The following is a 13213-nucleotide window of genomic DNA, read 5'->3' as shown; positions in this document are numbered from 1 at the left end:
GTGCATACACGACTATACCAAACAAGCATAAATCAGATGTGTATACAAACACCCACAAGAAAACTGGGACATATACTTCATATGTCACAAGACAACTACAACACAGACAAGGGGAACCCTATCTACAAGCGGGGCGATCGTTCCAATAGGGACGGTCCCACACTGGGACCTGGCTCACCCTACATGGTAATAAACTAGAGCACCAGGCAAGGGAAATACACAACATAATACATACTGAAGAGGACAGTTTTCACCTAGTGTACTCAATACCTACAGATTTACACAGAACAGGGCCCTGTTCACACCAAGTGACTGCAACATAAAGGAAACACCACACAGAACAAGATATTGTTCACACCTAGTGTAGTCCATACCTTCAGACATACACTGCACAAGTCATTGTTCACACCTCAAGTCTGCTCACCTCACAGACAGAAGGAAACCTCGCTCAGAACTTCATGCATACATAGATAAAACTAGAAGAAAGTGGAGAGTCAGAAAACAATCTGATGTAAAAAGAACATGTCAGTAATCACCCACCTGACAACATGCAGGACATCAGATGTCTGGAGGCCACGCCTGGTAAAAGGGAAGGGAACAGGGGCCCACAAAACATGCAGACCAGGAGATCAGGTGTCCAGACCATCTTCAGGGAGGGTGGGGGAAGCACCTTAAACAAGCAACATGAATGACACAAAGTTCTGCAAGGAAAAAGGATAATTGATAAATATCTAGAACTACAGGTCTCAGGAGCTGCATGTAACATAAACTCTCACACTGTGTGACTCTTTTAGTGTTTAAATTACTGCCAAACGATAAAATGATCTGATGAGACATAATTATATTTTAATTTTATTTCTGTGTTGCAGTTACTAAGTTATACAGTTGAAATCCATAATTTGATCTTCTGTGTGTTGCATTCATTGTATAAGCAGCATCACAAGGACACAAGGGTATTATTAGATAAACAGAATAAATACATGGTTTGGAGGGGGTAGTGGTAAGCTTATGTATGGTGAAGATGGTAATGCAGCACAGCAGATGTTGTGTTTGCTAATCACAGCATAATGCGTACAAAATCAAAATCATTTTTATGAGTTTATGTAACAAGAGGATTTTACAGCAGATAAAAGGTGATTTAATGTGATATTAACCAGAGCAAAACGCCAGGCGTAGTTAAAAGTATAATTAAAATAATGCACTGTGCATTGGTAGTTCTAAATGTAATTCTAGATGCTTTTCATTGCTCTAGAAGGGGATGCCACATGCACCTATAATAAGTCATTTTCCTAAATTTACATAAATACACACTTCCAAATCTTAATAGTTAAGGAGTTTGTACCAGAATTTTCTGTTGATGACCTATCCTCAGGTGGACCGACGGCACCTGCAAGGAGAGTACTGATCTTTTTTTCTCTCAGGTAGTGTAGCTAGGGCGTTTAGCGCTGCCAATAACACGGTACCAAGTTATGCCACGTTTTCGGTAGCGCTGAAACCACTGCTCATTCATTTCAATGGGCAACGCACGGCCAAAAACGCTTGTGTGAACAGCCTCATTGAAATGAATGGGAGCGTTGTACAGCGTTTAGCACTAAGCTGAAAAAGCAGCGCTAAACGCTTACAACAATGTGGTTTGGTGTGTTGTTTGGAATGTCTAGAACAAATTAATTGGATTTAGATTGATTCCTATGGAAATAATTGCCTCGAGTTTCATTGATTTAAAGTTTAGCCAATTGCTTTCGGACAGATTACCAACGAAACTAGAGGTTTGACTGTGTGTGTGTATATGTATATATGTATATGTGTATATATATATATATATATATATATATATTTATATGTATGTCATCAGGTTGTGAGGGTTGTATTGAGTGGGCTTCGGAGTCAAGCTCACTACATACCCTTCAATAGCCCTGATTGGACTAGTTCCGATGACAGCTGTTTAACAGTTTAGATGCTGGGGTTTATTCTGACCACAGTGTCTAAATAGCTAGGCAAAGAATGGGGGCGGGGAGCTCATTTGACCACCCACAACACAGATGGCATGGGAGCCCGGAGCTTAGCAACACTGAATAGTACTGTTTAATGCAATACAAAAGTGTTTCAGCCTATAGTACAAGCGATCAAGTCATCACAAGCTCAAAAAGATATGGGTCTCAGAAAATGATAATGGAATGCAATAAAAAAAAAGTTTTTTGACTTTCTAAGGCTACCTACACATGGGTGAGCGCGATATTGGGCCGTGTTTCATGTCCCAATATTTCGCTCGCCAACGTGCGATTCAACCGTGGATAAAAGGCATTTTTCTGTCAACAATGCCTCACATCACTTCTGGTAAAGTAGCGATCCCCTGACATGGCTTTAAGCTGCCTCAGAGGATCAGCAAGTGTCTTCCATTGTTTTAAATGGGGCATCTCGCATTGCACTCATGTGTACATTGCAAAGTGTGTTTTCCTGTCCCATTGAAAACAATGGGTGATGCTTTCCCAGGAACATGGAAATATAGGACATGCATCGCCCATGTATATGACTCCATTCAAAAGAATGTGGTTAACATTTATACGTCTCGCATCGCACATATCTTGTGCGATTTTTTGGGTCATGTGAAAGTGGCCTCAAAGTAGTAAAACATAAGAAGCTGTTTAAATGTTGTATTGCCATAATCGTACTGACCATCAGAATGACGTGGCGTACATGACCTGACATGGACCTGATGACCCTGGAGGTCCTTCCAACTCTACCATTCTATGATTCTATGCAAACAATGGCAGACGCGAAAGCACGCACAAGATAGAACATGCCACGATTTGTCTTCCGCATTGCATTGCGGTGCAATGCAGAAAAACATCACTCATGTGTATGACCCCATTTAATATGGGGTTCATATTCGTGCATCTCGCAATGCACAAATCTTGCGTGATTTTCTCGCCCCGTGTGAAGGCTTCCTGAACGCTGTAAAAACAAAGTTGCATTTTTTTTCCATTTCACTCCACTTACATTTTTTTTAAAGTTCCTTACTACATTAGATGGTGTGTTAAATTGTACTATTAAAAAATACAACTCATCCTGCAAAAAACAAGCCCCTATACAGCTATGTCCTGTTATGTTATGGCTTTTGGAAGGCGGGGATGAAGAACCGAAACATCTCTGATCTTGAAAGGGTTATTATAAAAATGAGATTTACACAATAGGTCATTTTCTGCTGACACATTCCCTTTAACTCCCATAACTTAATATGTAACAGCTGTGAGAACGCTCCTATAGGGAATGTGTGTGCTAGCTGAAACACTTATTGAAGGCAGTACAGCTGGTGCAAATCGGTTATTACCTGTCAGTATGATCTCTAGGCCGCCTGTGGGATACATTTAGGAAATAAATCTGTGGTGACTAATGATCTGTGACTATTTGCTCCTGTACCTTCGTTGTGTTCTAGTTAAATTATTGCTCTTAGAAGGATGTAGGTTTATTTTAAATGGTATTGATCAAAACTTCATGAATGTATTCCCCGGCAAGCCTGATAGATCTGACCCTTTCACTTACATGAACCTGCCTCCAGATGTACCTTGACCATGGGTGCCAGTGCAAAAACTGAAACAGAACCCCAATGTGCAATTTAGAATGCTAGTACTAGTATTTGAGTCTTTTTGGCCTCCCTCAGGTACAAAAGCAGTGTGGGGATGCTACCTCTACATCCTCTATAGCTAATCCCTGCCTATTGCTCTGAAAAAGTTTAGCCTACAACTACATGGATATCTGCAAGAATAAGAGCACGCCGCTCCTCTTGTTTTTGTACATTACCAGCATAGTTAATATAATTAGAAGATATCATTTATAGCAAAGCAGGCATTTTCATCTCCCCAGATACATTTCATATTTTAATTTCCCTTTCAACAGAGTGAGGCACATCAGTCCGTTACCATCAAAAGTATCATTTTTACTAATACAGATTAAAAATAATGACAAAAGCATAAGGCCTCGCAAGAGACATACAAAGTACAGCAGCAAAAGGACATCTTTTTTTAACTATTTACACAGAGCAATTTATCATTTCTGTAAGGGATTGCAGGCTTCCCCGATTTTCCAGGTTGATATCAGGCTGATTGACATAGGGCGCAGGAGTCACCATTCCTGAACAAACACTGCTGTATTAACTGTAAAACTGGAACTTGTGACCTGGTAATCGAGGGGATCTCAGTCTGTCAATAAAGTTAAAGAGTTAGTATGAACCGTTATTAATCAAAGTCCTAGCCTGGTTAACTAGAAGAAATGGTAAGTGATGAGTTCACCAAATAGTCTTTAAGCACGTCAGCGCAGGATACCTAAAGCAACTCTGCTCTCGGCTGAACGGTGAACAATTTCTCTTAAGCCCACCAATACAGGTTCAGAATGGTCAGAGAGGAAGGAACAGATGAACCACTTGGCACTGACCTTATTATTCAGCACTGCTTTCCCTGTTTATCAGAGGAAAACTGCCCATAGGAAATCGCTCAGCTCTGTAACACAAACCAGGAGAGACTAGACTCCCTTGTTCCTCTGTCCACAGCTTAGCTGCCCTCTGTAAGTTTCTCAGTTGATGTATCTCCTTAGGATTGTATCTACGACATTGCAGTATACCGGGAGAGACTCCTGCTTTAACCTCCATCCTGCACCATTCTTGCTCCCTCTTAAGAAGACAGTACCATTACAAGGAAAACAACATACTCTAATAAAGCAATGATAAAATGTACCCCTCCTACATTTCCACCACTACTGGAACACCAATACATTCACAAAGTACAAGTGCTTAAACAAATGAAACTTTATGGTTTTAATCTTAGCCATGTTCTTAGACCCAGGGTCCCCATTGCCGGCTCTCCAACATGCGTTTTGCATGTTCCCTTCCTACTTTTTGTTGAAATGGATTGAAAGTACATGACTCAATTTGTTGCAGGGGATTTATGTGTTGGAGTTGCTGTTTACTGGTGATTAACATAGGGGATGGGGGGAATTGTTACTATTGCAATATGCATCAACCTTAGGTATCAATTATTTGCTTTGTGGAAAGTGTATGTGAATTAAATACTATAAATACATCAGACAAGGGGAAATATAAAAACATAAAAACAATCACAAAAAACAGACATATACTTCCTTACTAAGGAGTGCATATAGCTGCATCCCCTCACCATGCAGGTAGCAGACTACCAAATGAGGAAGCTAATTGCACCTGTGAGGGACACCGATGACACAGCCACTCACACAGTCTCCTAATATAGAGGGGGGTAGCTGTTTAGTGCATAATACCACACAGAGTGGATACAAACTGGCAGACCTTCTGATACATGTAGTGTACCATGCAGACCAACAACCTATTAATGACGCCATGATAATTCGGCGGGTTGCCCTGCACTTCAAACAGTGAACCACATTGGTACTGCCACCTTGAGCTCCCCCTGGAGTTTTAAAGCCACACTGCATGTGAATAATAGATAATGAATGCAAGGCATTAGTTGGATTTTGGCCATGATACATCAGCTCACTAACCAAGTCAAGGTTCCTTGCTTGTAGTGAGTCTCTATACTACTATAAATACATCATAGAAGGGGAAATATAAAAACATAAAAACAATCACAGAAGACAGCCATATACTTAGTGACTAAGCAGTGCATATAGCTGCATCTCCATGCAGGTAGCAGACTACCAAATGAGTCTGCTACCTGCATGGTGAGTGGATGCAGCTATATGCACTCCCTAGTCAGGAAGCATATGGCCGTTTTCTGTGATTTAATTAAATACTACTTTTATGTACAGTTTCAATTTTCCTGGTGCGTCTAATAGAATTATTATATAAGGCAATACAATGCAGATAGCTCCATCCTTTTCACTATTTTACTTTGATATCTATTTGCATTTATCAACTTTCTTTTAATTATTTATTTCTATTACATAAGAAGTAAGCTGAAAGTCAATTAAAGTACTTCCCCCGAGTCTAATTTCAACTCTATTCTGCTAATATGAGAAATGCAATTATGCATGACAAAATTGTGGCTGCAGGTAATAAGTTACGGTAGTTAGAGGTTTGTTTTTTTTCCTATATAGCCCATTTTAAATATATGAAGACATCTGTCCGTTCACACATAGGTCATGGGTAAATCTAGCATTTTAAACAAATATTATGCGGCTCTGGGACTATTTGGCTCCTGTTCAGCAATGAAAAAAATACTGCAAATGAACATTTGCAGCATTTTCATTGCACAGTGGTGATTTTATGTGATCACTGAGAGTGGTTCAAATTAAGCTTCATTAAGATTATTGCTCAATCTGAAGCATGCTTTTTGTATCTGTGCTGTGTAAACTGATGTTTAAATTGCATTTTCTTTTATAAACTGTTTCAAACCGCTACTCATTAGCAATAATATTATAAACACTCAATAATTGTACTAATTGTGGAACCTCTGTGTTTTGATTCTTATATGCCGATTGTTTTCTCCTAGGTGCAACGCATTTTAGAAAAACATGACCCCTTCAAGAACTCCCATGCAAGATATGGATCTATTTCTGCAGATGAAATTAGCGCTGTACAGAATTATGTGGAACACATGATCTTGCTTTTAATTGAAGAGCGGGTGAAGGATGCTGCTATGGGGCCTATTCTGGAGTTTGTGGTAACAGAAAATATTATGGAGAAACTGTTTTTATGGAGTCTCAGAAGAGAATTTTCAGATGAGACCAAATTTGAGCAATTGAGGATGTATGAGTTACTGGTTACTCAATCCCACCAGCCTTTGCTACATCACAAGCCTATATTGAAACCATTGATGATGCTACTAAGCACGTGTTCTTCAACATCAACTCCAAATGTAGAAACCAAACTAGTTGTCTTACTTAACCAACTTTGTTCAATTCTTGCCAAAGATCCATCTATCTTGGAACTATTTTTCCACACAAGTGAAGACCAGGGAGCTGCCAATTTCCTTATATTCTCCCTGCTGATACCTTTCATTCATCGAGAAGGCACGGTGGGACAACAAGCACGAGATGCATTGCTTTTCATCATGTCCTTGTCTGCTAAGAACAACATGGTTGCTAAACATATAGTAGAGAGCACTTACTTCTGTCCGGTGAGTTTGAATTTCTATACATTGTGCTGCTATCAGTCTGTCTTGTGTAGCAAAAAATATAAAAATTGGAGTACTATACAATAATGGCGGTAGGAGTCTTTGTTCTCCTGTAGTGTCGTATGGTACCTCAGTGCAAATGTTGTTGATGGTGGGAAGCACTCCAGGAAGCAGACTTACATGATGAAAACAATTTAACTCTATTTGTAGGGAGAGAGAGAACTGTTAGGACTTCAATTAACTTTACTAAAAATAGATGATTAATTTCACTTTCAGACATTGATACGTTTGAATTTCACTTTCAGACATTAATTCTTTCTGAACTGAATCTCAGGAGACTGACATTGACTTCCAGCTTTTCTCCCTGTCTTTGACTATTACATTGAACATGAATTGCTGACTTGATTTCCTTTCTTTCCTGTTCTTTTTCTCTATCTCTCTCCTCTCTGCTAAACATTTCTTGTATTTTGAGTACTCACACTTTGGATGTTCTAACTTCCTACCGCACTGACTGTTGTAGATGTTCTCCTTGTTCCTCCCTGGTCTTTATCTCAGGCTCCTCTGGACTAGACTCTTTCCAGGCCTGTAACTATAACAAGAATAAACAAACGCTCACCCTCTTTCCTGTGTACACTTGATCCTTGTGGCTTGGCTATGTAGCCATCCTAGGCAGTTCGTGTAGTTCTTCACGATATCCAATAGGAATTTTAGTAAAAAGAAATTCCGCCTTCCAGGCCTGGACTAGACTGACTAACCCTGCCCACTCTCTACCTTTTTATACCCCAATACTCACTCGATCCTGAGCTAGGGGAAAGCTATCTTTACAATCTCTGAGCTAGCTAGGGGGTGATTGATAGGTGAGAGAGCATGTTATGATAAATTCTGCCAACTGATGAGGGGTTTGCTTGCATAAGCACACCCAATTAACACATTTAAAGTGATATACACACATTTAACATATTTAAAGATATATACACGCAATTTCACACGTTTTAAAGATTCATTCACATAATTACAGAAAGTGGTTATAGCAGTGCAGTGGTTATATAGTAACTGCTGGAGAGAAACAGGCAAAGAGAAATGCAGAGATATGGGTGCAGCTTCTAGTAGGTTTTATTTTGCATGAGTCTAAATTCACAACTAAGCTGCTCAGTTCTGCTGTATAACGTGCTCCATGTTGGTGCAACTTCTGATTGTACTACAGAGAAATAGAGAAGAAGATATTGTGCTCTTCTATGGGTGTCGTATATGAGTTACATCATAACAGCTAGTGTACAACCACTGGCTCAGGGAAGACTGAGATTCAGAAACTGAGTTTACAGAACAGCTATAAAATGTAGAATACATATCATATAACGGCAAGAAATGCTGGTTTTACTCATGTACACATGATAGCTTATTCTGAAAAATCGCCCGAAAGTTTAGTCCTGCTTCAACTATATAGTTTTTCATGGATCTGTTAAACAGAATCATCAAACCATATAAACATGCAGTGACAGATGCTCTTTAAGCACATAACACCATCAGATTTGATTTGTTTCTTATTGTTCCATCCAGCAAATTTTGCTATATTTCAGCAATGGTATATAAATGTCTCTTCGGAAAGTATATTAGTATATTTGTTTTTCAATGGGATGTGTTGAAAGTCTTTTACTCTGCAACGAATAAATCTCTAAAAAGCTATATGAAATGTTTTCCACCTCTTAAGTTTTGGACAGTTCTTCCACAGCCTGACAGTCCATGCCTGTCCACAGCTGATATGATGCACTTTGTCTAGAACTTACCCAATCAGCTAGTCACAGCACCCGAGCTCTGATGTTTATGCTCATTCTCTCTGCCAGGAAAACAAGCCATAGCAGTCAATCTATAATAAATCAATACCGCCTAATGCAACTTTATTTTACAAAAACTTTAGACCAAAATATTACTTGACCCCCATATATTTTAATGTTTTTGTTGACATAACTGCCTGAAGGCATATTTATAGTGCAATAAGTTGTGTTTTAAATGGCAATATTTTGGGCTACTTATAATATATAACTTTTTTGTTCCTTTTTTTTTTGGTCGGAGGAAGGAATAGAAAAAAACTGAACTTCCGCCATAGTTTTTTTTTTAGCTTCTGTTTTTACAGTGTTTATCCAGTGGTATAAATAACAAGATGACATTATTCTCAGGGTCAGCACAATTACAGCGATACAAAATTTATATAGTTTTTGTTTTATTACTTTTCCCACAATAAAAATACTTTCTGAAAAAAAAATTGTTTTTGTGTCACCATATTCCAAGAGCCATAATATTTTTATTCCTTCATCGATGAAGCTGTACAATGACTTGTTTTTGGTTGGGTGGGCTGTAATTTTCATTGATAATATATTTGGGAGCATTTTAATCACTTTATATTCCATTTCGGAGGCAAGATTAGGAATTAAAAAAAACTATTTTGGCATTGTTTTGTATTTTTTATCTTATGGAATTTACTAAGCGGTATAAGTGACATATTAATTTGATTCTGAGGGTCAGCATGATTGCAGTGATACTAATTCCATATAGACTTTTTTATGTTCTAATTTAGCGCAAAAGAAAGCCTTGAGGAAAATTGTGACGCTACTTACAAACCCATAACCTTTTTATTTTACCTTTTAACAAAGCTGTGTGAGGTTTTGCCTTTTGTAGGATGTCCTGTAGTTTCTATTGGTACTATTCTGTGATTTATATAACTTTTAACCCATTTTATAAAAAAATTTTTGGCCAGGTGGGATAATCAAACATAGCACTTTTGGCATGTTCCTTTTTTATCGTCCACTGTTCTGCTGAAATAACTTGATAACTTTAGTGTTAAATGACATTAAACCTTGTACAGGAAACCGTATTCCAATGTACTTTAACCCCTTTCCAATCCACTGTCTGACGTCTTCCTACATTCTGATTGAAGCTTGTACAGCTCCAATGTCAGAAGACGGCCAACAGGGTATTCTTACCATCTATTACCAGCCACTCCTCTGTCGGAGTCCCTCTGGTGCACACACACTGGCTTTAGCCAGCAGATGGCACTATTGTATAACAGCAAAAAAAGAACGCCTTTTAGGAAACCCTGAATTCAAAATTGGATTGGATAGGGTTACAAAAGGTGTATGTATTTGAATAAAGGCTCATTCACATGAAAAGTCAATGAAAAACTGACTAATTTTACTACACATGTATGTGCATTTGGAATGTTTTTTATTTGCATATGCTTTTTTTTCTATATTTCTATACTGGGCAAGAAGGCCCAATTGATATCAGGTTTTTCTTCAATGCCTTCTGGCAATATTTGCAAAAAAAAGGCAGCGCACACATGACATCCATGTTTGCTGCACTTTTTACACTGCTATAGACTTTCCTGGATGTTGCATGAATACAGAATAGAATAAGATATGCTGCGATTTCTCTTTATGTGATCCATCAGTGAATAGCCCAAGTTACTTTAATGGGTCTATGTGCTGTTTATATTTAGTCAGTTAAAGACATGGACGGCACATGAACAGGAAAAATGCCCGTGTGAATGGGCCCTAACCGTCATAAACAATATATCTCGCTTGCTAGCGTGTGATTTCGCTGTGGATGCGAGGCGTTATTGTGTCAAAAATGCCTTGCATTACTTTGGGGAAGTAGTGATCCTCTATAGAAGGATCGGCAATTGTTTCCCATTGTTTTCTGTTGGGTGGAGGCTCACCATTGTGGGCCTTGGTCCTCGGCGTGGGCATGCTGGCCTTCCCGGTGCCTTCAGCGGTCGTGCGGGCGTTGCTGCTCGGGGTCTACTCATGCTGGTGGGCGCTCCGGCTGGTCAACGGTGCGAGTCCCGCCGTGCGTGCGGGCACGTCCGTGCTGGCCGGGCTCGGGGTTCCCCTGTTAGGAGGTGATGTTGGAGGGAGGCCGGATATATAGCATCACTGGCCGGCGAATCATCACACTGCCCCGCGCCGTGGGCGGAGACTCCTGTATGCAGCTCGTCTGACACTGGAGCCCAGTGCCAGTGTTTGATTTGGTTTCCAGCTAACACCCGCTACTTCTTTCTGTCTCCAGTTGTCTGACTCAGCCATTCCTTGACTCTGAGCTTCTCTCCCTCGGTTTGACTTTCCTGTTTGGCTTGACCCGGCTTTTCCCTGACTCTGAGGTTTTGTGTTTGTTATTTGTTTTTGTTGTTAGTTGGTCTTCTCTGTCCCTTCTGTCATGGGGTTCCCCTTAGTGCAGAGTAGGGACCGACGCCCAGTTGTCGCCCTGGGGTTTAGGCCAGGGGGGCAAGTAGGCAGGGACAGGGGAGAGGGCTGGTGCAGGGACTTCCGTGCCCCCTGGTTCCTAACCAGTCCTGACATTTTCAATGAGAAACCTTGCATCACACTCACATGCACCCAGCATGTGGTACGCTGATTTTGCCAGCCCATTTGAAAACAATAGGCGATACGATCCGAGGGAATGTTTAAAGATAGGACATGCCACAATTTTTTGCCACACCGCAATATGGGAAAAAAATTACTAGGTTATAACCCCATTCAATGCAACGCACAAATTTCGCACAATTTTTTCGACCGTGTGAAAGTGGCCTAAAGCACCTTTAGCCAAGCAGAAACCATATCATCAAGTGCTATAACTCACTCTGAAGTTTTAATCGAGGCACCGATGCAGTGTTCACAGAAGATCCTCACTCCTCCCCCTAGTGTCTTCATGGCATAACGTATGTGCAAAAATGCAGACAGCGGGGAGATGGCTGAGGATCTTCTCTGAGTGCTGCAGCGGCATCTCAACCAGAACTTCAAAGTGAGTTAGCTCTTGATGATATGGTTGCTGCTCGGTCAGAGATTCAGCGGTGGGGATGGCACTTAACAGGAGCTCTGTTACTACTAGGGCCACCAAATGGGCACTATTATTGCTGAGGCCACTAAAAAGGACATTCTTACTGCTGGGGCCCTATTACTACTGGGGAAACTAAAATGGGTACTATTACTATCGCGACCACTAAAGAAGGCACTATTACTCTTGGAGCCACTGAGAGGGGGCATTGTTACTATTGGGGACATTGAAAGGGAGCACTGTTACCAGTAAGACCACTGGAATAACGGAAGTAAAAACTTATGTTGTGATCAGCCACACCCCGCAACCACACTGACTTTTACTTTGGCCTGTATTTTTTTGGGACAAAAGAGAGGAGAGAGGAGGGGAGCCGGCAAGGGAAGGGGAAGACCGCTCAGATGGTAGCGTATATGGGCCATGAAAACACCATCCATTTTACGTTCATGTAAATAAGCCCCGAGAGCTTAGTCACACGGGCCTGTCGGCGCCCGTACACGGTTGCCGATGTGTCTGTGTAACTGAGCCCTTACTGCAGGAAGAAGATGGCCGCACTTCAGGATGGACGACTCCCCGCAGCGCCGAAGAAAGAACACTTGACCGGCAATGAAGCCGGTCACATGTTCTTTTTTCTGGCGCTGCAGAGAGACGTCCGTCCTGAAGTGCGCCGTCTTCTTCCTGCAGTAACACGGGCGCCCGTGTGACTAAGCCCTGAGGCTTGATAAAAGCAATCCGAGGCCGAAATGTTGCTGCCTGTAACCTTTTTTTTTCATTAATAACTTTTATATCACAACTAAATAGGTGCTACAGTTTATATGTATACTCTAGTACCTCGGGTTCTGCTTTCTACCTCTGCAATATGGCTAATAGTATATATATTAGAGAAGTGCTGAAAATACAATTAATATAAGGGCGAAAGTCCTACAAGGAGCAACAGTATTTTTAATGCTAATATTAGGGAATTGCCTTATGAGCAGTTTCCTATTACACCTCTATCACCCAAATCGTTGCCTTTGCAAAATAGAATTCCTAAAATAATACCATCGTATGACTCACTATGTAATTTCCTAATCTGGTAGAGAACTATTAGAACTGGAGCGTCACATTAAACAGGCATATATGTAATTATTACATTGGATGTGTAATGTATTCATGTGATGTTTCAGATCCTGCCATATTCCAGACATAATACATGGTTACGTTTTATTTGCTGCAAACCTTCTGTACAAATGAGATAGGTAGAAATTGACAGAAACCCCGATGCCCGCTGAACATGGCCATTTGCATGTGTT

At 40.4% G+C, this 13213-nt stretch overlaps 1 protein-coding gene across 1 annotated transcript in view; it reads left to right on the top strand.

Moving 5' to 3' along the window:
- The window catches only part of FHIP1A (FHF complex subunit HOOK interacting protein 1A), a 197809-nt gene that overhangs the window by 86740 nt on the left and 97856 nt on the right, over positions 1-13213 (top strand). The window contains exon 3 of the mRNA XM_066573653.1: positions 6474-7100. Within this exon, the coding sequence (XP_066429750.1) occupies positions 6474-7100 (627 nt within the window). The remainder of the gene's footprint in view (positions 1-6473; positions 7101-13213) is intronic.

Source organism: Eleutherodactylus coqui, chromosome 7 (genome assembly GCF_035609145.1).
Source record: "Eleutherodactylus coqui strain aEleCoq1 chromosome 7, aEleCoq1.hap1, whole genome shotgun sequence".
Lineage (NCBI taxonomy): Eukaryota > Metazoa > Chordata > Amphibia > Anura > Eleutherodactylidae > Eleutherodactylus > Eleutherodactylus coqui.
The sequence above is the reverse complement of the archived record's forward strand: the minus strand, read 5'-3'. Positions and strand labels throughout refer to the sequence as shown.